The 24,422-nt window shown below is 46.4% G+C and overlaps 2 protein-coding genes across 2 annotated transcripts in view; one reads left to right on the forward strand and one right to left on the reverse strand.

Moving 5' to 3' along the window:
- The window catches only part of LOC127928162 (serine/threonine-protein phosphatase 2A 55 kDa regulatory subunit B beta isoform-like), a 108,146-nt gene extending 88,473 nt beyond the window's left edge, over positions 1-19,673 (reverse strand). Inside the window, exon 1 of the mRNA XM_052515256.1 lies at positions 19,286-19,673. Within this exon, the coding sequence (XP_052371216.1) occupies positions 19,286-19,364 (79 nt within the window). The 5' untranslated portion in view covers positions 19,365-19,673. The remainder of the gene's footprint in view (positions 1-19,285) is intronic.
- A 1,414-nt stretch (positions 19,674-21,087) lies between these two features.
- On the forward strand, positions 21,088-23,953 carry LOC118381523 (60S ribosomal protein L26). Its single transcript, XM_035768460.2, has 4 exons — positions 21,088-21,255; positions 22,109-22,284; positions 22,507-22,647; positions 23,788-23,953. Exons 2-4 carry the CDS (start codon positions 22,117-22,119, stop codon positions 23,914-23,916), a joined length of 438 nt encoding a protein of 145 aa, XP_035624353.1. The 5' UTR covers positions 21,088-21,255; positions 22,109-22,116; the 3' UTR covers positions 23,917-23,953.
- Positions 23,954-24,422: the final 469 nt, after the last annotated feature.

Here is a 24,422-nt window from a genome sequence, read left to right on the forward strand (position 1 = left end):
CTCTCTCTTCCTTTAACCCCTCTCTCTCTCTTCCTTTACCACCTCTCTCTCTCTTCCTTTACCCCCTCTCTCTCTTCCTTTACCCCCTCTCTCTCTTCCTTTACCCCCTCTCTCTCTTCCTTTACCCCCTCTCTCTCTTCCTTTACCCCCTCTCTCTCTTCCTTTACCCCCTCTCTCTCTTCCTTTACCCCCTCTCTCTCTCTTCCTTTAACCCCTCTCTCTCTCTTCCTTTACCCCCTCTCTCTCTTCCTTTACCCCCTCTCTCTCTTCCTTTAACCCCCTCTCTCTCTTCCTTTACCCCCTCTCTCTCTTCCTTTACCCCCCTCTCTCTCTTCCTTTACCCCCTCTCTCTCTTCCTTTACCCCCTCTCTCTCTTCCTTTACCCCCTCTCTCTCTTCCTTTACCCCCTCTCTCTCTTCCTTTACCCCCTCTCTCTCTCTTCCTTTAACCCCTCTCTCTCTCTTCCTTTACCACCTCTCTCTCTCTTCCTCTACCCCCTCTCTCTCTTCCTTTACCCCCTCTCTCTCTTCCTTTACTTCCCCCCCCTCTCTCTTCCTTTACCCCCTCTCTCTCTCTTCCTTTACCCCCTCTCTCTCTTCCTTTACCCCCTCTCTCTCTTCCTTTACCCCCTCTCTCTCTCTTCCTTTACCCCCCTCTCTCTCTTCCTTTACCACCTCTCTCTCTCTTCCTCTACCCCCTCTCTCTCTCTTCCTTTACCGCCCCCTCTCTCTCTTCCTTTACCCCCTCTCTCTCTCTCTTCCTTTACCCCCCCTCTCTCTCTTCCTTTACCACCTCTCTCCCTCTTCCTTTACCACCTCTCTCCCTCTTCCTCTACCCCCTCTCTCTCTCTTCCTTTACCCCCCCCCTCTCTCTTCCTTTACCCCCCTCTCTCTCTCTCTTCCTTTACCCCCTCTCTTTCTTCCTTTACCCCCTCTCTCTCTTCCTTTACCCCCTCTCTCTCTCTTCCTTTACCCCCTCTCTTTCTTCCTTTACCCCCTCTCTCTCTTCCTTTACCCCCTCTCTCTCTCTTTCTTTACCCCCCTCTCTCTCTTCCTTTACCAAGTCTCTCTCTATTCCTTTACCCCCCTCTCGCTCTTTCTTTACCCCCCTCTCTCTCTCTTTCTTTACCCCCCCTCTCTCTCTTCCTTTACCCCTCTCTCTCTCTTCCTTTACCCCCTCTCTCTTCCTTTACCCCCCTCTCTCTCTCTCTTCCTTTACCCCCTCTCTTTCTTCCTTTACCCCCTCTCTCTCTTCCTTTACCCCCTCTCTCTCTCTTCCTTTACCCCTTTCTCTCTTCCTTTACCCCCTCTCTCTCTCTTTCTTTACCCCCTCTCTCTCTTCCTTTACCAAGTCTCTCTCTATTCCTTTACCCCCTCTCGCTCTTTCTTTACCCCCTCTCTCTCTCTTCCTTTACCGACCCCTCTCTCTCTTCCTTTACCCCCTCTCTCTCTCTTCCTTTACCACCCCTCTCTCTCTTCCTTTACCACCTCTCTCCCTCTTCCTTTACCACCTCTCTCCCTCTTCCTCTACCCCCTCTCTCTCTCTTCCTTTACCCCTCTCTCTCTCTTCCTTTACCCCCCTCTCTCTCTTCCTTTACCCCCTCTCTCTCTCTCTTCCTTTACCCCCTCTTTTCTTCCTTTACCCCCTCTCTCTCTTCCTTTACCCCCTCTCTCTCTCTTCCTTTACCCCCTCTCTCTCTTCCTTTACCCCCTCTCTCTCTCTTTCTTTACCCCCTCTCTCTCTTCCTTTACCAAGTCTCTCTCTATTCCTTTCCCCCCCTCTCGCTCTTTCTTTACCCCCCTCTCTCTCTCTTTCTTTACCCCCCCTCTCTCTCTTCCTTTACCCCCTCTCTCTATTCCTTTACCCCCTCTCTCTCTACCTTTACTCCCCCTCTCTCTCTTCCTTTAACCCCCTCTCTCTCTTCCTTTACCCCCCTCTCTCTACCTTTACCCCTCTCTCTCTCTTCCTTTACCCCCCTTTACCACCTCTCTCCCTCTTCCTTTACCACCTCTCTCCCTCTTCCTCTACCCCTCTCTCTCTCTTCCTTTACCCCCCTCTCTCTCTTCCTTTACCCCCTCTCTCTCTCTCTTCCTTTACCCCCTCTCTTTCTTCCTTTACCCCTCTCTCTCTTCCTTTACCCCCTCTCTCTCTCTTCCTTTACCCCCTCTCTTTCTTCCTTTACCCCCTCTCTCTCTCTTCCTTTACCCCCTATCTCTCTCTTTCTTTACCCCCTCTCTCTCTTCCTTTACCAAGTCTCTCTCTATTCCTTTACCCCCTCTCGCTCTTTCTTTACCCCCTCTCTCTCTCTTTCTTTACCCCCTCTCTCTCTTCCTTTACCCTCTCTCTCTTCCTTTACCCCCCTCTCTCTCTTCCTTTACCCCCTCTCTCTCTCTCTTCCTTTACCCCCTCTCTTTCTTCCTTTACCCCCTCTCTCTCTTCCTTTACCCCCTCTCTCTCTCTTCCTTTACCCCCTCTCTTTCTTCCTTTACCCCTCTCTCTCTCTCCTTTTTCCCCTCTCTCTCTTCCTTTACCAAGTCTCTCTCTATTCCTTTACCCCCTCTCGCTCTTTCTTTACCCCCTCTCTCTCTTTTCTTTACCACCCTCTCTCTCTTCCTTTACCCCTCTCTCTCTCTTCCTTTACCCCCTCTCTCTTCCTTTACCCCCTCTCTCTCTCTCTTCCTTTACCCCCTCTTTTCTTCCTTTACCCCCTCTCTCTCTTCCTTTACCCCCTCTCTCTCTCTTCCTTTACCCCCTTTCTCTCTTCCTTTACCCCCTCTCTCTCTCTTTCTTTACCCCCCTCTCTCTCTTCCTTTACCAAGTCTCTCTATTCCTTTACCCCCTCTCGCTCTTTCTTTACCCCCTCTCTCTCTCTTCCTTTACCGACCCCTCTCTCTCTTCCTTTACCCCCTCTCTCTCTCTTCCTTTACCACCCCTCTCTCTCTTCCTTTACCACCTCTCTCCCTCTTCCTTTACCACCTCTCTCCCTCTTCCTCTACCCCCTCTCTCTCTCTTCCTTTACCCCTCTCTCTCTTTCCTTTACCCCCTCTCTCTCTTCCTTTACCCCCTCTCTCTCTCTCTTCCTTTACCCCCTCTCTTTCTTCCTTTACCCCTCTCTCTCTTCCTTTACCCCTCTCTCTCTCTTCCTTTACCCCTCTCTCTCTTCCTTTACCCCCTCTCTCTCTCTTTCTTTACCCCCTCTCTCTCTTCCTTTACCAAGTCTCTCTCTATTCCTTTACCCCCTCTCGCTCTTTCTTTACCCCCTCTCTCTCTCTTTCTTTACCCCCCTCTCTCTCTTTCCTTTACCCCCTCTCTCTATTCCTTTACCCCCTCTCTCTCTACCTTTACTCCCCTCTCTCTCTTCCTTTACCCCCTCTCTCTCTTCCTTTACCCCCTCTCTCTACCTTTACCCCTCTCTCTCTCTTCCTTTACCCCCTCTCTCTCTTCCTTTACCACCTCTCTCCCTCTTCCTTTACCACCTCTCTCCCTCTTCCTCTACCCCCTCTCTCTCTCTTCCTTTACCCCCTCTCTCTCTTCCTTTACCCCCTCTCTCTCTCTCTTCCTTTACCCCCTCTCTTTCTTCCTTTACCCCCTCTCTCTCTTCCTTTACCCCCTCTCTCTCTCTTCCTTTACCCCCTCTCTTTCTTCCTTTACCCCCTCTCTCTCTTCCTTTACCCCTATCTCTCTCTTTCTTTACCCCCTCTCTCTCTTCCTTTACCAAGTCTCTCTCTTTTCCTTTACCACCTCTCTCCTCTTCCTTTACCACCTCTCTCCTCTTCCTTTACCCCCCTCTCTCTCTTCCTTTACCCCTCTCTCTCTCTTCCTTTACCCCCCTCTCTCTTCCTTTACCCCCTCTCTCTCTCTCTTCCTTTACCCCCTCTCTTTCTTCCTTTACCCCCTCTCTCTCTTCCTTTACCCCCTCTCTCTCTCTTCCTTTACCCCCTCTCTCTCTTCCTTTACCCCCTCTCTCTCTCTCTTTCTTTACCCCCTCTCTCTCTTCCTTTACCAAGTCTCTCTCTATTCCTTTACCCCCCTCTCGCTCTTTCTTTACCCCCCTCTCTCTCTCTTTCTTTACCCCCCTCTCTCTCTTCCTTTACCCCTCTCTCTATTCCTTTACCTCTCTCTACCTTTACTCCCCCTCTCTCTCTTCCTTTACCCCCTCTCTCTCTTCCTTTACCCCCTCTCTCTCTACCTTTACTCCCCTCTCTCTCTTCCTTTACCCCCCCTCTCTCTCTTCCTTTACCACCTCTCTCCCTCTTCCTCTACCCCCTCTCTCTCTCTTCCTTTACCCCCCTCTCTCTCTTCCTTTACCCCCTCTCTCTCTCTCTTTCCTTTACCCCCTCTCTTTCTTCCTTTACCCCCTCTCTCTCTTCCTTTACCCCCTCTCTCTCTCTTCCTTTACCCCTCTCTTTCTTCCTTTACCCCCTCTCTCTTCCTTTACCCCCTCTCTCTCTCTTTCTTTACCCCCCTCTCTCTCTTCCTTTACCAAGTCTCTCTCTATTCCTTTACCCCCTCTCGCTCTTTCTTTACCCCCTCTCTCTCTCTTTCTTTACCCCCCCTCTCTCTCTTCCTTTACCCCCTCTCTCTATTCCTTTACCCCCTCTCTCTCTACCTTTACTCCCCCTCTCTCTCTTCCTTTACCCCCCTCTCTCTCTCTTCCTTTACCCCCTCTCTCTCTTCCTTTACCCCTCTCTCTCTCTTTCTTTACCCCCCTCTCTCTCTCTTCCTTTACACCCTCTCTCTATTCCTTTACCCCCTCTCTCTATTTCTTTACCCCCTCTCTCTATTCCTTTACCCCCTCTCTCTCTTCCTTTACCCCCTATCTCTCTCTTCCTTTACCCCCGCCCCCTCTCTCTTCCTTTACCCCCTCCCCCTTTCTCTCCAGTCAAGATTTCGAAGAGTATTTGCTTATCACTCAGAGAGAGGGTTATTTCTTTCAGAAAGCTCAGACCTTTACTAAAATCCCCCACTTACAGAGTCAATCCTCCAGACCTGCCTGTGAATACATGCTATAGATTAAAAAGTAACAATCGTAATCCTAAAGATTACCACTCAGTCACTCCAGGATAATCCTTTATAATCCCAGGTCCCAGCAGAGCAGAGGGGGAAAGGGTTGGACGGTAAAACAGAATGTATTTGAAATTGGAGATTGCCTTGTAATTGTGTAATTAACCAGCGACATGCTGATTTAGTAGTTGTTGTTATATACTGCGGATTATAGGACAGAAGATATAGACAGCACACAGAGAGAAACAGAGAGAGAGTCAGAGACAAAGACAGAGAGAGACAGAGAGATAGACAGAGACAGAGACAGAGAGATAGACAGAGACAGAGACAGAGGGATAGACAGAGACAGAGAGAGACAGAGAGATAGACAGAGACAGAGACAGAGAGATAGACAGAGACAGAGACAGAGAGAGACAGAGAGATAGACAGAGACAGAGAGATAGACAGAGACAGAGACAGAGAGATAGACCCAAAATTAAGGAAAGCTTTGACTATGTACAGACTCAGTGAGCATAGCCTTGCTATTGAGAAAGGCCGCCGTAGGCAGACATGGCTCTCAAGAGAAGACAAGCTATGTGCTCACTGCCCACAAAATGAGGTGGAAACTGAGCTGCACTTCCTAACCTCCTGCCCAATGTATGACCATATTAGAGAGACATACAGTGCGAAAGTATTCGGCCCCCTTGAACTTTGCAACCTTTTGCCACATTTCAGGCTTCAAACATAAAGATATAAAACTGTATTTTTTTGTGAAGAATCAACAAGTGGGACACAATCATGAAGTGGAACGACATTTATTGGATATTTCAAACTTTTTTAACAAATCAAAAACTGAAAAATTGGGCGTGCAAAATTATTCAGCCCCTTTACTTTCAGTGCAGCAAACTCTCTCCAGAAGTTCAGTGAGGATCTCTGAATGATCCAATGTTGACCTAAATGACTAATGATGATAAATACACCTGCTTCTACACCTGCATTGCTTGCTGTTTGGGGTTTTAGGCTAGGTTTCTGTACAGCACTTTGAGATATCAGCTGATGTACGAAGGGCTATATAAATAAAATTTGATTTGATTTGAAATACAATCCACCTGTGTGTAATCAAGTCTCCGTATAAATGCACCTGCACTGTGATAGTCTCAGAGGTCCGTTAAAAGCGCAGAGAACATCATGAAGAACAAGGAACACACCAGGCAGGTCCGAGATACTGTTGTGAAGAAGTTTAAAGCCGGATTTTGATACAAAAAGATTTCTCAAGCTTTAAACATCCCAAGGAGCACTGTGCAAGCGATAATATTGAAATGGAAGGAGTATCAGACCACTGCAAATCTACCAAGACCAGGCCGTCCCTCTAAACTTTCAGCTCATACAAGGAGAAGACTGATCAGAGATGCAGCCAAGAGGCCCATGATCACTCTGGATGAACTGCAGAGATCTACAGCTGAGGTGGGAGAATCTGTCCATAGGACAACAATCAGTCGTATATTGCACAAATCTGGCCTTTATGGAAGAGTGGCAAGAAGAAAGCCATTTCTTAAAGATATCCATAAAAAGTGTCGTTTAAAGTTTGCCATAAGCCACCTGGGAGACACACCAAACATGTGGAAGAAGGTGCTCTGGTCAGATGAAACCAAAATTGAACTTTTTGGCAACAATGCAAAACGTTATGTTTGGCGTAAAAGCAACACAGCTCATCACCCTGAACACACCATCCCCACTGTCAAACATGGTGGTGGCAGCATCATGGTTTGGGCCTGCTTTTCTTCAGCAGGGACAGGGAAGATGGTTAAAATTGATGGGAAGATGGATGGAGCCAAATACAGGACCATTCTGGAAGAAAACCTGATGGAGTCTGCAAAAGACCTGAGACTGGGACGGAGATTTGTCTTCCAACAAGACAATGATCCAAAACATAAAGCAAAATCTACAATGGAATGGTTCAAAAATAAACATATCCAGGTGTTAGAATGGCCAAGTCAAAGTCCAGACCTGAATCCAATCGAGAATCTGTGGAAAGAACTGAAAACTGCTGTTCACAAATGCTCTCCATCCAACCTCACTGAGCTCGAGCTGTTTTGCAAGGAGGAATGGGAAAAAATTTCAGTCTCTCGATGTGCAAAACTGATAGAGACATACCCCAAGCGACTTACAGCTGTAACCGCAGAAAAAGGTGGCGCTACAAAGTATTAACTTAAGGGGGCTGAAAAATTTTGCATGCCCAATTTTTCAGTTTTTGAGATGTTAAAAAAGTTTGAAATATTCAATAAATGTCGTTCCACTTCATGATTGTGTCCCACTTGTTGTTGATTCTTCACAAAAAAATATGGTTTTATATCTTTATGTTTGAAGCCTGAAATGTGGCAAAAGGTCGCAAAGTTCAAGGGGGGCGAATACTTTCGCAAGGCACTGTATTTCCCTCAGATTACACAGATCCACAAAGAATTCGAAAACAAATCCAATTTTGAAAAACTCCCATATCTACTGGGTGAAATTCCACAGTGTGCCATCACAGCAGCAAGATTTGTGACCTGTTGCCACGAGAAAAGGGCAACCAGTGAAGAACAAACACCATTGTAAATACAACCCATATTTATGCTTATTTATTTTATCTTGTGTACTTCTACATTGTTAAAATATAATATGACATTTTAATGTCTTTTTTGTTTTGAAACTTCTGTATGTGTAATGTTTACTGTTAATTTGTATTGTTTATTTCACTTTTGTATATTATCTACCTCACTTGCTTTGGCAATGTTAACACATGTTTCCCATGCCAATAAAAACCCTTGAATTGAATTGAGAAACAGCAAGAGAAACAGCAGAGACAGAGACAGAGAGAGACAGAGAGAGACAGAGAGAAACAGCAAGAGAGAGAGAGAGAGAAAGAGAGAGCGAGAGACAGAGACAAAGACAGAGAGAGAGATAGACAGAGACAGAGAGATAGAGAGAAACAACGAGAGAGAGAGCGACAGAGAGAGAGAGAGAGGCAGAGAACACAGAGAGAGAGGTATATAGAGAGATAGACAGAGACAGAAGACAGAGTGAAGAGAGAGAGAGAGAGAGACAGAGACAGAGAGAGAGAGAGAAAGAACAAGAGAGAGAGAGAGAGAGAGAGAGAGAGAGAGAGAGAGAGAGGCAGAGACACAGAGAGAGAGAGGTATATAGAGAGAGATAGACAGAGACAGAGAGACAGAGTGAAGGAGAGAGAGAGAGAGAGTGTGAGAGAGAGAGAGAGAGTGTGTGAGAGAGAGGTATATAGAGAGATAGACAGAGAGAGACAGAGTGAGAGAGAGAGAGAGAGAGAGAGAGAGAGAGAGAGAGAGAGAGAGAGAGAGAGAGAGAGAGAAAGAGCAAGAGAGAAAGAAGAGAGAGAGAGAGAGAGAGAGAGGTCAAGGCTGGTATGGTGTGAGAGAGAAGTGAGAGCAGATGAATGAATAATGCTGTCTGATGTTGATGATGTTGTATCTGATGTTGTTTCTGGTAATACACACACTACAGTACCAGTCACACACACACACACTGGGCTGAATACATTATAGAGTTGTGCTCTGTCCGTGGTGCTGAAATCCATCAAACTAGGGACTGAACCATATTGTATGTCTGCCTGCTGAATGGCACCATATTCCCTATGTAGGGCATTACCTATATAGGGAATATGGAGGATACACAGACCTACAACCCTCTTACCCTTCCAGAGGAAACACAGACCTAAGACCCTTATACCCTCCCAGAGGAAACACAGACCTACGACCCTCATACCCTTCCAGAGGAAACACAGACCTACGACCCTCATACCCTTCCAGAGGAAACACAGACCTACGACCCTCATACCCTCCCAGAGGAAACACAGACCTACGACCCTCATACCCTTCCAGAGGAAACACAGACCTACGACCCTCATACCCTTCCTCCCAGAGGAAACACAGACCTACGACCCTCATACCCTTCCTCCCAGAGGATACACAGACCTACAACCCTCGTACCCTTCCAGAGGAAACACAGACCTACGACCCTCATACCCTTCCAGAGGAAACACAGACCTAAGACCCTCGTACCCTTCCAGAGGAAACACAGACCTACGACCCTCATACCCTCCCAGAGGAAACACAGACCTACGACCCTCATACCCTTCCAGAGGAAACACAGACCTACGACCCTCATACCCTTCCAGAGGAAACACAGACCTACGACCCTCATACCCTTCCAGAGGAAACACAGACCTACGACCCTCATACCCTTCCAGAGGAAACACAGACCTACGACCCTCATACCCTTCCTCCCAGAGGAAACACAGACCTACGACCCTCATACCCTTCCAGAGGAAACACAGACCTACGACCCTCATACCCTTCCTCCCAGAGGAAACACAGACCTAAGACCCTCATCCTCCCAGAGGAAACACAGACCTACGACCCTCATACTCTTCCTCCCAGAGGAAACACAGACCTACGACCCTCATACTCTTCCTCCCAGAGGAAACACAGACCTACGACCCTCATACTCTTCCTCCCAGAGGAAACACAGACCTACGACCCTCATACTCTTCCTCCCAGAGGAAACACAGACCTACGACCCTCATACTATTCCTCCCAGAGGAAACACAGACCTACGACCCTCATACCCTTCCTCCCAGAGGAAACACAGACCTACGACCCTCATACTCTTCCTCCCAGAGGAAACACAGACCTACGACCCTCATACTCTTCCTCCCAGAGGAAACACAGACCTACGACCCTCATACTCTTCCTCCCAGAGAAAACCCAGACCTACGACCCTCATACTCTTCCTCCCAGAGGAAACAAGACCTAAATAACAACACTGGCTTGCGCATGTCTGGAGGAGTGTTCTTAGATCTAGGGTCTGCCCGAAATGGCACTCTATTCCCTATATAGTGCATTTCTTTTGACCAGAGCTCTAGTCAAAAGTAGTGCACTTTATAGGAAATCGGGTGCCATTTGCGACACATCCTAGATCTAAAAACCTTCCACCTATGGGGTATAAAGAACAACACATAAATACAGATTTAGCTCCTGGTGTCTAAATCACTGTCTGGTCCGTAGTCTCTGGATCTCCTGGTGTCTAAATAACTGTCTGGGCCGTAGTCTCTGGATCTCCTGGTGTCTAAATCACTGTCTGGGCTGTAGTCTCTGGATCTCCTGGTGTCTCCTGGTGTCTAAATCACTGTCTGGGCCGTAGTCTCTGGATCTCCTGGTGTCTAAATCACTGTCTGGGCTGTAGTCTCTGGATCTCCTGGTGTCTAAATCACTGTCTGGGCCGTAGTCTCTGGATCTCCTGGTGTCTAAATCACTGTCTGGGCCGTAGTCTCTGGATCTCCTGGTGTCTAAATCACTGTCTGGGCCGTAGTCTCTGGATCTCCTGGTGTCTAAATCACTGTCTGGGCCGTAGTCTCTGGATCTCCTGGTGTCTAAATCACTGTCTGGGCCGTAGTCTCTGGATCTCCTGTGATGTACAGTGTGTCAGATGAGATTGGGAGAGAGAGAGATCGGGAGAGAGTTCTCTCTCTCGATCTCTCTCTCTCTCCCTCTCTCCCTCTCTCTCTCTCGATCTCTCTCCCTCTCTCTCTCTCTCCCGATCTCTCTCTCTCCCGATCTCTCTTTCCCTCTCCCTCACTCTCTCTCCCTCACTCTTTCTCTCCAGCCCTCCCACACAAAAACACACACAGCGACACACACACAGCCCCAGAGACTAGCCGCAGGTGAGACAGTCATATTGGCACGTCTCTTATCTGTACTCCAGATAAACACACACACAAACATCTCTCATCTGTGCTCCAGATAAACACACACACAAATGTCTCTCATCTGTGCTCCAGATAAACACACACACGTCTCTCATCTGTGCTCCAGATAAACACACACACACATGTCTCTCATCTGTGCTCCAGATAAACACACCCAACAGACACATGGTCCAGCAACTGACATGTGGCTGCACTCACACCCTCACACCCTCACACACGCACCCACCCACCCATCCACACCCACACACACACCCTCACACACCCACACACCCACCCACACTCACACACCCACCCACATACACACACACCCACACCACCACACACCCATACGCTCACCCACCCATCACACACACCCTGGGGGGAACACACCCTGGAGAGAACACACCCTGGGGAGAACACACCCTGGGGAGAACACACCCTGGAGAGAACACACCCTGGAGAGAACACACCCTGGAGATAACACACCCTGGAGAACAACACACCCTGGAGAGAACACACCCTGAGAGAACACACCCTGGAGAGAACACACCTGGAGAGAACACACACACCCTGGAGAGAACACACCCTGGACAGAACACACCCTGGGGAGAGAGAACACACCTGGGGAGAACACACTGGAGAACACACCCTGGAGAACACACCCTGGGGAACACACCCTGGGGAGAACACACCCTGGAGAACACACCCTGGAGAGAACACACCCTGGAGAGAACACACCCTGGAGAGAACACACCCTGGGGAGAACACAACCTGGGGAGAACACACCCTGGAGAGAACACACCCTGGAGAGAACACACCCTGGAGAGAACACACCCTGGAGAGAACACACCCTGGGGAGAACACAACCTGGAGAGAACACACCCTGGGGAGAACACACCCTGGAGAGAACACACCCTGGAGAGAACACACCCTGGAGAGAACACACCCTGGAGAGAACACACCCTGGAGAGAACACACCCTGGGGAGAACACACCCTGGAGAGAACACACCCTGGGGAGAACACACCCTGGGGAGAACACACCCTGGGAGAACACACCCTGGAGAGAACACACCCTGGGGAGAACACACCCTGGAGATAACACACCCTGGGGAGAACACACCCTGGAGATAACACACCCTGGAGAGAACACACCCTGGAGAGAACTTGGGGAGCGTATGGGGAGAACTTAGCTCTGCTCCACTAGGCCGATATTGAGGGTCAATGCCGGCAGGACAGGATTGGAAGGGCATGTGTATGTGGGGAGTGTGGGGAGGAGGGGGGTGGACGAGAAACTGAATGAGCTGGCTTACGTATGTGTACGAATGCCTGCGTGTCTTTGTGAATGAGTGAGTGAGTGAGGGATGGATGGATGGATGGATGGATGGATGGATGGATGGGGGGATTGGATGGATGGAGGGACGGACGGATATTATAACTGGAATATTTGAGGGATAGCAAGAGGAGTGAGTGACTGAGTGGGTGTATGTCTGTGCTGCATGTGTTTGTGATTGAGTGAGTAGCGGACTGACTGAGCCATATATATACAGCACATCTGATATCCAAACCTGACAGTTTTCTCTCTCAGTAAAATATGGGTCACATATATTCATTCTGAAGGCTTCTCTCTGTGACTGTCTATATGAGCCTGTCTCTCTCTCTCTGAGCCAGAGGGCTGCTGGGTGGAGTGTGTGTGTGTGTGTGTGTGTGTGTGTGTGTGTGTGTGTGTGTGTGTGTGTGTGTGTGTGTGTGTGTGTGTGTGTGTGTGTGTGTGTGTGTGTGTGTGTGTGTGTGTGTGTGTGTGTGTGTGTGTGTGTGTGTGTGTGTGTGTGTGTGTGTGTGTGTGTGTGTGTGTGTGTATGTGTGTGTGTGTGTGGGTGGATGCTTTTAGGTTAAATAATATAGTATGTCATTCTCAGCCTCCAGCCCTCCACATTATGTCTCAATGGAAGCTATTGACACACACTGTGGCCTCTAGGACTAGTCAGTGTACAATACTAACCACTGCGGTCCCTAGGATTAGAGAGGGGGGGAGACAGAGAGAGAGAGACAGGGAGAGAGACAGAGAGATTGACAGAGAGAGACCGAGAGAGACAGAGAGAGAGAGAGAGAGAGGGGGAGAGACAGAGAGAGAGAGACAGGGAGAGAGACAGAGAGAGAGAGAGAGAGAGACAGAGAGAGAGAGAGAGAGAGGAGTGCGGGAGAGAGGGGGAAGAGACAGAGAGATAGACAGGGAGAGATACAGAGAGAGACAGAGAGAGGGACAGAGAGAGAGACAGAGAGAGAGAGAGAGAGAGAGAGAGAGAGAGAGAGAGAGAGAGAGAGAGAGAGAGAGAGAGAGAGAGAGAGAGAGAGAGAGAGAGAGAGAGAGAGAGAGAGAGAGAGAGAGAGAGAGAGAGACTAAGCCCCACACTCTTCAACATATATATCAACGAATTGGCGCGGGCACTAGAAAAGTCTGCAGCACCCGGCCTCACCCTACTAGAATCCGAAGTCAAATGTCTGCTGTTTGCTGATGATCTGGTGCTTCTGTCACCAACCAAGGAGGGCCTACAGCAGCACCTAGATCTTATGCACAGATTCTGTCAGACCTGGGCCCTGACAGTAAATCTCAGTAAAATCAAAATAATGGTGTTCCAAAAAAGGTCCAGTCACCAGGACCACAAATACAAATTCCATCTAGACACTGTTGCCCTAGAGCACACAAAAAACTATACATACCTTGGCCTAGACATCAGCACCACAGGTAACTTCCACAAAGCTGTGAACGATCTGAGAGACAAGGCAAGAAGGGCATTCTATGCCATCAAAAGGAACATACATTTCAACATACCAATTAGGATCTGTCTAAAAATACTTGAATCAGTCATATAGCCCATTGGCCTTTATGGTTGTGAGGTCTGGGGTCCGCTCACCAACCAAGACTTCACAAAATGGGACAAACACCAAATTGAGACTCTGCACCTAGAATTCTGCAAAAATATCCTCCGTGTAGAACGTAGAACACCAAATAATGCATGCAGAGCAGAATTAGGCCGATACCCACTAATTATCAAAATCCAGAAAAGAGCCGTTAAATTCTATAACCACCTAAAAGGAAGCGATTCCCAAACCTTCCATAACAAAGCCATCACCTACAGAGAGATGAACCTGGAGAAGAGTCCCCTAAGCAAGCTGGTCCTGGGGCTCTGTTCACAAACACAAACACACCCTACAGAGCCCCCAGCAGCATAATTAGACCCAACCAAATCATGAGAAAACAAAAAGATAATTACTTGACACATTGGAAAGAATTAACAAAAAAACAGAGCAAACTAGAATGCTATCTGGCCCTACACAGAGAGTACACAGCGGCAGAATACCTGACCACTGTGACTGACCCAAAATTAAGGAAAGCTTTGACTATGTACAGACTCAGTGAGCATAGCCTTGCTATTGAGAAAGGCCGCCGTAGGCCAACATGGCTCTCAAGAGAAGACAGGCTATGTGCTCACTGCCCACAAAATGAGTTGGAAACTGAGCTGCACTTCCTAACCTCCTGCCCAATGTATGACCATATTAGAGATACATATTTCCCTCAGATTACACAGATCCACAAAGAATTCGAAATCAAATCCAATTTTGATAAACTCCCATATCTACTGGGTGAAATTCCACAGTGTGCCATCACAGCAGCAAGATTTGTGACCTGTTGCCACGAGAAAAGGGCAACCAGTGAAGAACACACACCATTGTAAATACAACCCATATTTATGCTTATTTATTTTATCTTGTGTCCTTTAACCATTTGTACATTGTTACAACACTGTATATATATATATATATATGACATTTGTAATGTCTTTATTATTTTGAAACTTCTGTATGTGTAATGTTTACTGTTAATTTTTATTGTTTATTTCACTTGTGTATATTATCTACCTCACTTGCTTTGGCAATGTTAACACATGTTTCCCATGCCAATAAAGCCCCTTGAATTGAATTTAATTTAATTGAATTGAGAGAGAGAGAGAGAGAGAGAGAGGAGGGGGGAGGCAGAGAGAGACAGAGAGAGAGGAGGGGGAGGCAGAGAGAGACAGAGAGAGAGGAGGAGAGAGTACACATAGTGACCAGGTCTAATGAGCACTAGAGTGTGAATAATGTGTTGGCTACATATTACCACAAACAAGGAAATCAAGTCAGTGAGGAATCAAGTCAGTAATTTTGCTCACTTTGCTTTGTTGTGCCCTGAAGTACTCCAACACACACACAAACACACACACGGTCACTTCACTTCCGGCGCCGACAGAGATGGCCGCCTCGCTTCGCGTTCCTCAGAAACTATGCAGTTTTTTGTTTTTTTTACGTGTTATTTCTTACATTAGTACCCCAAGTCATCTTAGGTTTCATTACATACAGTCGAGAAGAACTACTGAATATAAGATCAGCGTCAACTCACCATCAGTACGACCAAGAATATGATTTTCGTGACGCGGATCCTGTGTTCTGCCTTTCAACCAGGACAACGGAATGGATCCCAGCCGGCGACCCAAAAAAACGACTCCGACGGGCACATCGTGCACCACTCCCTAGCATTCTTCTCGCCAATGTCCAGTCTCTTGACAACAAGGTTGATGAAATCCGATCAAGGGTAGCATTCCAGAGGGACATCAGAGACTGTAACGTTCTTTGCTTCACGGAAACATGGCTCACTGGAGAGACACTATCGGAGGCGGTGCAGCCAGCGGGTTTCTCCACGCATCGCGCCGACAGAAACAAAAATCTTTCTGGTAAGAAGAGGGGCGGGGGCGTATGCCTTATGGCTAACAAGACGTGGTGTGATCAAAGAAACATACAGAAACTCAAATCCTTCTGTTCACCTGATTTAGAATTCCTCACAATCAAATGTCGACCACATTATCTTCGATTATAATCACAGCCGTATATATTCCCCCCCAAGCAGACACATCGATGGCTCTGAACGAACTTTATTTGACTCTTTGCAAACTGGAATCCATACATCCTGAGGCTGCATTCATTGTAGCTGGGGATTTTAACAAGGCTAATCTGAAAACAAGACTCCCTAAATTGTATCAGCATATCGATTGCGCAACCAGGGCCGGAAAAACCTTGGATCATTGTTACTCTAACTTCCGTGACGCATATAAGGCCCTGCCCCGCCCTCCTTTTGGAAAAGCTGACCACGACTCCATTTTGTTGATCCCTGCCTACAGACAGAAACTAAAACGGGAGGCTCCCACGCTGAGGTCTGTCCAACGCTGGTCCGACCAAGCTGATTCCACACTCCAAGACTGCTTCCATCACGTGGACTGGGATATGTTTCGTATTGCGTCAGATAACAACATTGACGAATACGCTGATTCGGTGTGCGAGTTCATTAGAACGTGCGTTGAAGATGTCGTTCCCATAGCAACGATTAAAACATTCCCTAACCAGAAACCGTGGATTGATGGCAGCATCCGCGTGAAACTGAAAGCGTGAACCACTGCTTTTAATCAGGGCAAGGTGACTGGTAACATGACCGAATACAAACAGTGCAGCTATTCCCTCCGCAAGGCTATCAAACAAGCTAAGCGTCAGTATAGAGACAAAGTAGAATCTAAATTCAACGGCTCAGACACAAGAGGTATGTGGCAGGGTCTACAGTCAATCACGGACTACAAGAAGAAAACCAACCCAGTCACGGACCAGGATGTCTTGCTCCCAGGCAGACTAAATAACTTTTTTGCCCGCTTTGAGGACAATACAGTGCCACTGACACGGCCTGCAACGAAAACATGCGGACTCTCCTTCACTGCAGCCGAGGTGAGTAAAACATTTAAACGTGTTAACCCTCGCAAGGCTGCAAGCCCAGACGGCATCCCCAGCCGCGCCCTCAGAGCATGCGCAGACCAGCTGGCCGGTGTGTTTATGGACATATTCAATCAATCCCTATACCAGTCTGCTGTTCCCACATGCTTCAAGAGGGCCACCGTTGTTCCTGTTCCCAAGAAAGCTAAGGTAACTGAGCTTAACGACTAGCACTCACTTCCGTCATTATGAAGTGCTTTGAGAGACTAGTCAAGGACCATATCACCTCCACCCTACCTGACACCCTAGACCCACTCCAATTTGCTTACCGCCCAAATAGGTCCACAGACGATGCAATCTCAACCACACTGCACACTGCCCTTACCCATCTGGACAAGAGGAATGTGAGAATGATGTTCATCGACAACAGCTCGGCATTCAACACCATAGTACCCTCCAAGCTCGTCATCAAGCTCGAGACCCTGGGTCTCGACCCCGCCCTGTGCAACTGGGTACTGGACTTCCTGACGGGCCGCCCCCAGGTGGTGAGGGTAGGCAACAACATCTCCACCCCGCTGATCCTCAACACTGGGGCCCCACAAGGGTGCGTTCTGAGCCCTCTCCTGTACTCCCTGTTCACCCACGACTGCGTGGCCACGCACGCCTCCAACTCAATCATCAAGTTTGCGGACGACACAACAGTGGTAGTCTTGATTACCAACAACGACGAGACGGCCTACAGGGAGGAGGTGAGGGCCCTCGGAGTGTGGTGTCAGGAAAATAACCTCACACTCAACGTCAACAAAACTAAGGAGATGATTGTGGACTTCAGGAAACAGCAGAGGGAACACCCCCCCTATCCACATCGATGAAACAGTAGTGGAGAGGGTAGCAAGTTTTAAGTTCCTCGGCATACACATCACAGACAAACTGAATTGGTCCACTCACACAGACAGCATCGTGAAGAAGCCGCAGACTTCAACCTCAGGAGGCTGAAGAAATTTGGCTTGTCACCAAAAGCACTCACAAACTTCTACAGATGCACAATCGAGAGCATCCTGGCGGGCTGTATCACCGCCTGGTACAGCAACTGCTCCGCCCACAACCGCAAGGCTCTCCAGAGGGTAGTGCGGTCTGCACAACGCATCACCGGGGGCAAACTACCTGCCCTCCAGGACACCTACACCACCCGATGTTACAGGAAGGCCATAAAGATCATCAAGGACAACAACCACCCGAGCCACTGCCTGTTCACCCCGCTATCATCCAGAAGGCGAGGTCAGTACAGGTGCATCAAAGCTGGGACCGAGAGACTGAAAAACAGCTTCTATCTCAAGGCCATCAGACTGTTAAACAGCCTCCACTAACATTGAGTGGCTGCTGCCAACACACTGACACTGACTCAACTCCAGCCACTTTAATAATGGGAATTGATGGGAAATTATGTAAAATATATCACTAGCCACTTTAAACAATGCTACTTAATATAATGTTTACATACCTTACATTATTCATCTCATATGCATACGTATATACTGTACTCTATATCATCTACTGCATCCTTATGTAATACATGTATCACTAGCCACTTTAACTATGCCACTTTGTTTACATACTCATCTCATATGTATATACTGTACTCGATACCATCTACTGTATCTTGCCTATGCTGCTCTGTACCATCACTCATTCATATATCTTTATGTACATATTCTTTATCCCCTTACACTGTGTATAAGACAGTAGTTTTGGAATTGTTAGTTAGATTACTTGTTGGTTATTACTGCATTGTCGGAACTAGAAGCACAAGCATTTCGCTACACTCGCATTAACATCTGCTAACCATGTGTATGTGACAAATAAAATGTGATTTGATTTAATGCCCTTTGTAACAATCAACTGCTTCAGTGCTCTGTCTGCTCTCCCTATCTGCCCTGATCACAGAACATCCCTGTCTGCTCTGCTTTAGGAAGCACATGGAATGTGGCATACCCCTGTATAATACCAGACAAATTAACAAGAGAACATTGAAACAGAGATGTCACACTGTTCTAATGAAATTGAGGTATTTTAGGTGTAGTAGTGCTGTTTACCAAGAAGCTCTAAGAATGATCAGTCTTCTCGGGATGATCAGGCTTCTCAGAATGATCAGGTTTCTCAGAATGATCAGGTTTCTCAGAATGATCAGGCTTCTCAGAATGATCAGGTTTCTCAGAATGATCAGGCTTCTCAGAATGATCAGGCTTTTCAGAATGATCAGGCTTCTCAGAATGATCAGTCTTCTCAGAATGATCAGTCTTCTCAGAATGATCAGGCTTCTCAGAATGATCAGGCTTCTCAGAATGGATTGGTGTCACAGTTGTGCAGATCAGTTCTAAACGTTTGTCCACTTATCAGCACAACCAGAGTGAAATCACATGTCAATTACTTTCCCATACTTCAGCTTTGATTTTAGTTTGCCATTAGAATAGCCAAACTTTTGTATTCATAAGTGTTGTCAGTTGTCTTACTTTTACTAGGCTATGTCATGCTACAGGATAAAACTACAGGCAGGACACAGACCCTATATGACAGCTCACATTGACAGCTCACACAGTTAAGTTCAGAAGAACAGATAAAGCATGCAGGCCTACATCCAGTGTAGTTCACCAAATGGTCAACATCTAACGATATCTATACTAGACATCTAAACTCCCCTCTACTATCAACCACAATACACACACTTCTCCTGAGAGCCCCGGTGAGTCTCTACCTACCTTCGGTGTGGCATGTGGAAGACAGGATGGTGGTGGGAGGGCGGAAGATGTACGGGAGATAACGGGAAAAACATTTCATCTTCTTCTCCGTTTAGCAGAAGGCAGTGCTCCAGTGTTCACTCCACATCCGCACTGCCGCGAGAGAGACCAGAGATCGGTGAGGGAGGAAACGAGCTGGAACTGCTCGTTCTATGACCGCATCACTTTCACCCAGACAGACAGCAAGAGCCGAGTATGGTCAGTTAAACGGTTATAACAGCGCGCGGCGGAGAAGTGTGGTGTCCATGACAACGCGCCTTTTGCTTCCGCGTTCAGACGTAGTCATCTGCATGGTGTAATTTCATCCCGATTCGCGCTGGCAGGCCAGTACAGGAGGTTGTGCGCCTCTTTTCCCGGATATCTGACAGGAGTGGGTAGGGAGGGGCTGGAGGGGTACGGGGTAGTGTGTGGCGGAGTTGGAAATTGCCTTGTCTTGGCGTGATTCAAAATTAACCTTTATTCACCCCCCATCTTCTTAAATAACCTAGATCATTTGATAATTTAAAGAGCAGAGTAAAGCGAAGTAGCCTGGATCATTTCATAATTTAGAGAGCGAAGTGAAGGGGAAATTCCGCACCTCTTTGAAGACAGAGGTTGATCAAAATAGCCTCATTTATATATAGTTAAAAGTAAAGCCACCGTGTTTCAGCTCTTGGCCTTCATGAGTTTTAGGCTAGGCTACAGAAGAAAATATATTAATAATGTTTTCAATAAACTGACAAATAGCCTAGATGATGATGGTGATAAATCCTTGTCAAGCAAGCCTCAATAAACAGGCTACAAAGTAGTTTGTATTCGATCTCTTCTCCGGATGTTTAGCCTACTAATTGATGATCCGGGTAAAGCAGTGAAGAAGGAAACTCCTGACAGGTCCACGAGATCCAAGGGAATTACATCATGGTTTATGGCGACATCTCTTGGTCAACATCCATATTGCTAATATTCTACAATAGCATACTTCCATAGAACACTTTCTGTGTTTACAAAAATTCAGGGACGAGGGCGATGCGCGCAAATTAGTGGCAGAACAAGGGGGAGTTGCTTATGAATGCATTTCGGACGACTTTTAGATTAGATATAATGTGTGTCATCGTCACAAATCAACTGCATTATACTTAAAAAAAAACACTTCAACTTCAACCAGTAAAATTGCTCTTTAGATAGCTTTTGTTACAGCCTAAATCAATGTGCGTTAGCATTCTAGCTAACAACTGCTTCATCCAAAATAGTTATTTTTTCAAAGATCACAACCAAATATAATCTTAGCTACTGTTCAAGATATAATCCAAACATAATTGTAAGCCTATGAGAACGCAGTATCATCTGGATATGATCAACATTCCCCTTCTGCTACCATTTCTGTCAAGCCGTCTACACATACAGTTTGATGCACACGTTCAGTGGTGGGAAAAGTACCCAATTTCTCATAATTTTCTTTAAAATTAAAAAGATACCACAATTAGAAAATGACTCAAGTAAAAGTGAAAGTCACTCAGTAAAATAGTACTTGAGTAAAAGTCAAAAAGCATTTGTTTTTAAATGTACTTAAGTATCAAAAGTAAATGTAATTGCTAAAATATACGTAAGTATCAAAAGTTAAAGTATAAATCATTTCAAATGTCTTATATTAAGCAAACCAGACGGCACCATTTTCTTGTTTTTTGTATTTATTTACGGAGAGCCAGGTGCACACTCCAACAATCAGACAAAATTTACAAATGAAGCATGTGTGTTTAGGGAGTCTGCCAGATCAGAGGGAGTAGGGATGACCAGGGAGGGAGGGATGTTCTCTTGATAAGTGCGTGAATTTGACCATTTTCCTGTCCTGCTAAATTTGAGTGTACTTCTCGCGGGATTCGTGTGTGAACTAATCGGAGCGGAAGTACAATGAAGGTCTCTTTTCCGCCGGCCACAGAGGAGTTATCGGCAGGGTAAGAATTCCTGGTTGACAATTTCACCAAAGTAATCAACATCCATCCTATGTTATACACTTTTGTATATCCCCCAAAGTACATGTAAAGTCAGGTACCCCTGTTATGTTTCTATAGTGGTCAGTATTGGGGACAAATTGTATATTAATAGCTATATCAAACGTCCCGTAATCTGCATCCCTCGACCTGTGCTGGCAAGCTACCAATTCTAGAGAATGGCTGGGAATTTAACTGAGCCTGAACGTTAATTACACGATATGGTCGCGTAGTGTTTCGTTTAGAGAAACCCATGGCATTGATTTGGAGTTTGTCTTTCGTTAGCACTGAAGTCAACTGCGCTTGACAATCATCTAACATGGCTACTTAGCTAGGTGGCTAATGCTAGCTGTGTGTACCCATGTAATGTTGAATGCATGGACATGACGCGTGCATAACAGATACTAGATCTGTGTGTAAACTTCTAGTTAGTGGTCTCGGTGATTGTTCAATCTTAGTTCTGCTGTTTGTTGGGCCTCAAGTCTAACTAACGTTAGCTGTTGTAGCTAGGTAGTGACATGAGATCCAGAAAAGGAATGTCTAGCTAACGTTACCCATCTATGTAGCTAACTAGCTTCACCTTAATAACATTTTGCAGCTTGAGGTGCTCGCTTATAAGGCTAGCGAACAAACGTTATCTTTCAGGTGGGAAATCTCTTGGCTCTGTCACTTTGTGTTGTACATAAACTATGCTGTGGTGTTGGTTTGTTACTTGTAACAAACACATAGCCGAAACGACAAATGCTTGACATGTAGCAAGTCGTCAGTCACTGCTAACCCTCTAATCTGATTGTTGGCAATTGTGTTTGCCCTGCAGCCATCAACATGAAGCTGAATCCATTTGTGACATCCTCGCGGCGTAAGAACCGCAAGAGGCACTTCAATGCCCCCTCACACATCCGGAGGAAGATCATGTCCTCCCCCCTCTCCAAGGAGCTCCGTCAGAAGTACAATGCGAGGTCCATGCCCATCCGCAAGGACGACGAAGTCCAGGTAAAGACCCCCAGAACCACGCGTTTCAACTTTATACAAAATCTGAGATTGCCTAACTAGCTGCTACTAATGTGCATGAGGAACTACATAAAATTCCAGCTCTGTAGTACAGGCCAGACCTGAACGAACACCTGATTTCAGTGCAATTCAAATTAGCGTTAGGATTTTGTTCACGTGGGTGATGTCATTTTTAATGTCATTTTCCATTTTTGTGCTGTGCAGGTTGTCCGTGGACACTACAAAGGCCAGCAGATTGGCAAGGTAGTGCAGGTCTACAGGAAGAAGTACGTAATCTACATTGAGCGTGTGCAGAGAGAGAAGGCCAACGGAACCACGGTGCACGTCGGCATCCACCCCAGCAAGGTGAGGCTCTATCATCTACCTGTAGTCACACGCATGTACTTTGTTTGTTTATGTGTATAGATGTATTATATGACTTCTGTACCATGTTGGACAATCATTGTTTTAGTTTCTCAACTCAATTTGAGTGGTTCAAATCGTTATTTTATAATGTATCATTTTGGAGTGTAAAGAGAAAAAAAACACATCTACATAACTACCCTTCTCAGCAGCTACCTGTTGATGGGTACCTGTTGATGGGTACCTGTTGATGGGTACCTGTTGGAATGTTTAAATACATCCAGCTTTTTCAGTGTCCAAGCCCAGTGGTCACGTTCAGTTGGTGCAATTGAGAGATTTTTAAATATTTTTTAAACTGAACAATGTTGCGTGTTTCTGTTGGACAAGTCTGGGTGACACCTCCGTTTCAAGACGTTTTCTCCCACCCTCTGACGTTCTCCAACGTACTTTGAGACGGAGGAGTGAAATCAAGGAACAATTAATTGAGAAAGAGTTCAACTGTTTCGGTAGGGTGCCTGGTGGGGGGAAAATTGAGCGAATGTAGATATTTGCCAATCACCACTGGTTTCAGCCTTCGGGTGTCATGGCAACGGGTGTTTTCTGTTACGAAGGAAGATTAGTTGAATGTAGTCAGTGGTCACTGGTTTGAACAACATGTAGTAAGACAGACACCCAATGTATGCTGAACTGGGGAGGAAACATTGACTACATGCTAGTGCTCCACTTACTGCATTTACCTGACATGTAGGACATAGTCTCGGCTCAATGTTAAATTGTGAAACTGAAGATGAGGTTTTAGCCTAGGCTCCAGATAGTTTGGGCCATCATTAGTAGTAATACATTGGATATGATTCCCCAGGTCTTGTGTAGAATTAGAGGGCTCTTGTTTGTCTAATAGAATGGCTCTTCATGTTATGTCTGGACATGTATTTGTCATTTCTGATCGGGGTTGCAGATAAAGTCCACTGTTTCACAGAAAATCACAATTTATCTTCCCAAGCCTGGCTGGCTTCTGATGTAGCTAGACTAGTATTGTGGCTGAGATGGTTCTTCGTGATGAGAAATTCATTTCACAATCAGTTTTTCATTGCTGTTTTTATCCAAATTGACCTAGAATCAATCCACATCTCTCTTTCCTCCCAGGTTGTAATCACCAGGCTAAAGCTGGACAAGGATCGCAAGAAGATCCTGGAGCGCAAGGCTAAGTCCCGCGCTGATGGAAAGGAGAAGGGCAAATACAAGGAGGAAACCATTGAGAAGATGGCAGAGTGAAAATCTATTGCTTACAATAAACTGCTGTACAAATCAATTTCATTGTCTGTCATAAATGGAAGAATTGCAGTAAAGTACTGCACCGTGGGCAAGCCACAAGTATGGGGATGTTCATGGTTTGCCTAGTTATACTCTGGTTTATTAGCATGCTGGAACCAGCCTGATTGCATGATGGTTCACATTCTTTGTGCACACTTTCTTTTCCAATTACGTTTTCATGTAACGAATAAACATCAAAAGTTCAATATGTTTCCATCACATTTTGAACTCTATGGATAGTTTTGTTAAACTTGCCTTACATAGCAGATGTGTCTACTCTGGTTTTGGCACTTGCGCTCTAGCCAACAGCTCACAGATACAGTGGGGGTAGTCTAGTTGACATAATGAGATTATGGTTAAGAGCAAGACTGTTTTTCACAAGCATTGCTCCATGTCACTAGATTAAGAGCATCGATATTTATTGAAAAGGAGCATCAATATCACCGTGCACTTTCACCACCCTGTGA

Source organism: Oncorhynchus keta, chromosome 4, assembly GCF_023373465.1.
Source record: "Oncorhynchus keta strain PuntledgeMale-10-30-2019 chromosome 4, Oket_V2, whole genome shotgun sequence".
Taxonomy (NCBI): domain Eukaryota; kingdom Metazoa; phylum Chordata; class Actinopteri; order Salmoniformes; family Salmonidae; genus Oncorhynchus; species Oncorhynchus keta.

Bases quoted from the DNA above. Each gene is read 5' to 3' on its own strand.
- LOC118381523 (XM_035768460.2), top strand. From the start codon at position 22,117: ATGAAGCTGAATCCATTTGTGACATCCTCGCGGCGTAAGAACCGCAAG. The intron at 22,285-22,506 runs GTAAAGACCCCC...TGTGCTGTGCAG, and splicing joins GCAAGGACGACGAAGTCCAG to GTTGTCCGTGGACACTACAA. The intron at 22,648-23,787 runs GTGAGGCTCTAT...CTTTCCTCCCAG, and splicing joins TCGGCATCCACCCCAGCAAG to GTTGTAATCACCAGGCTAAA.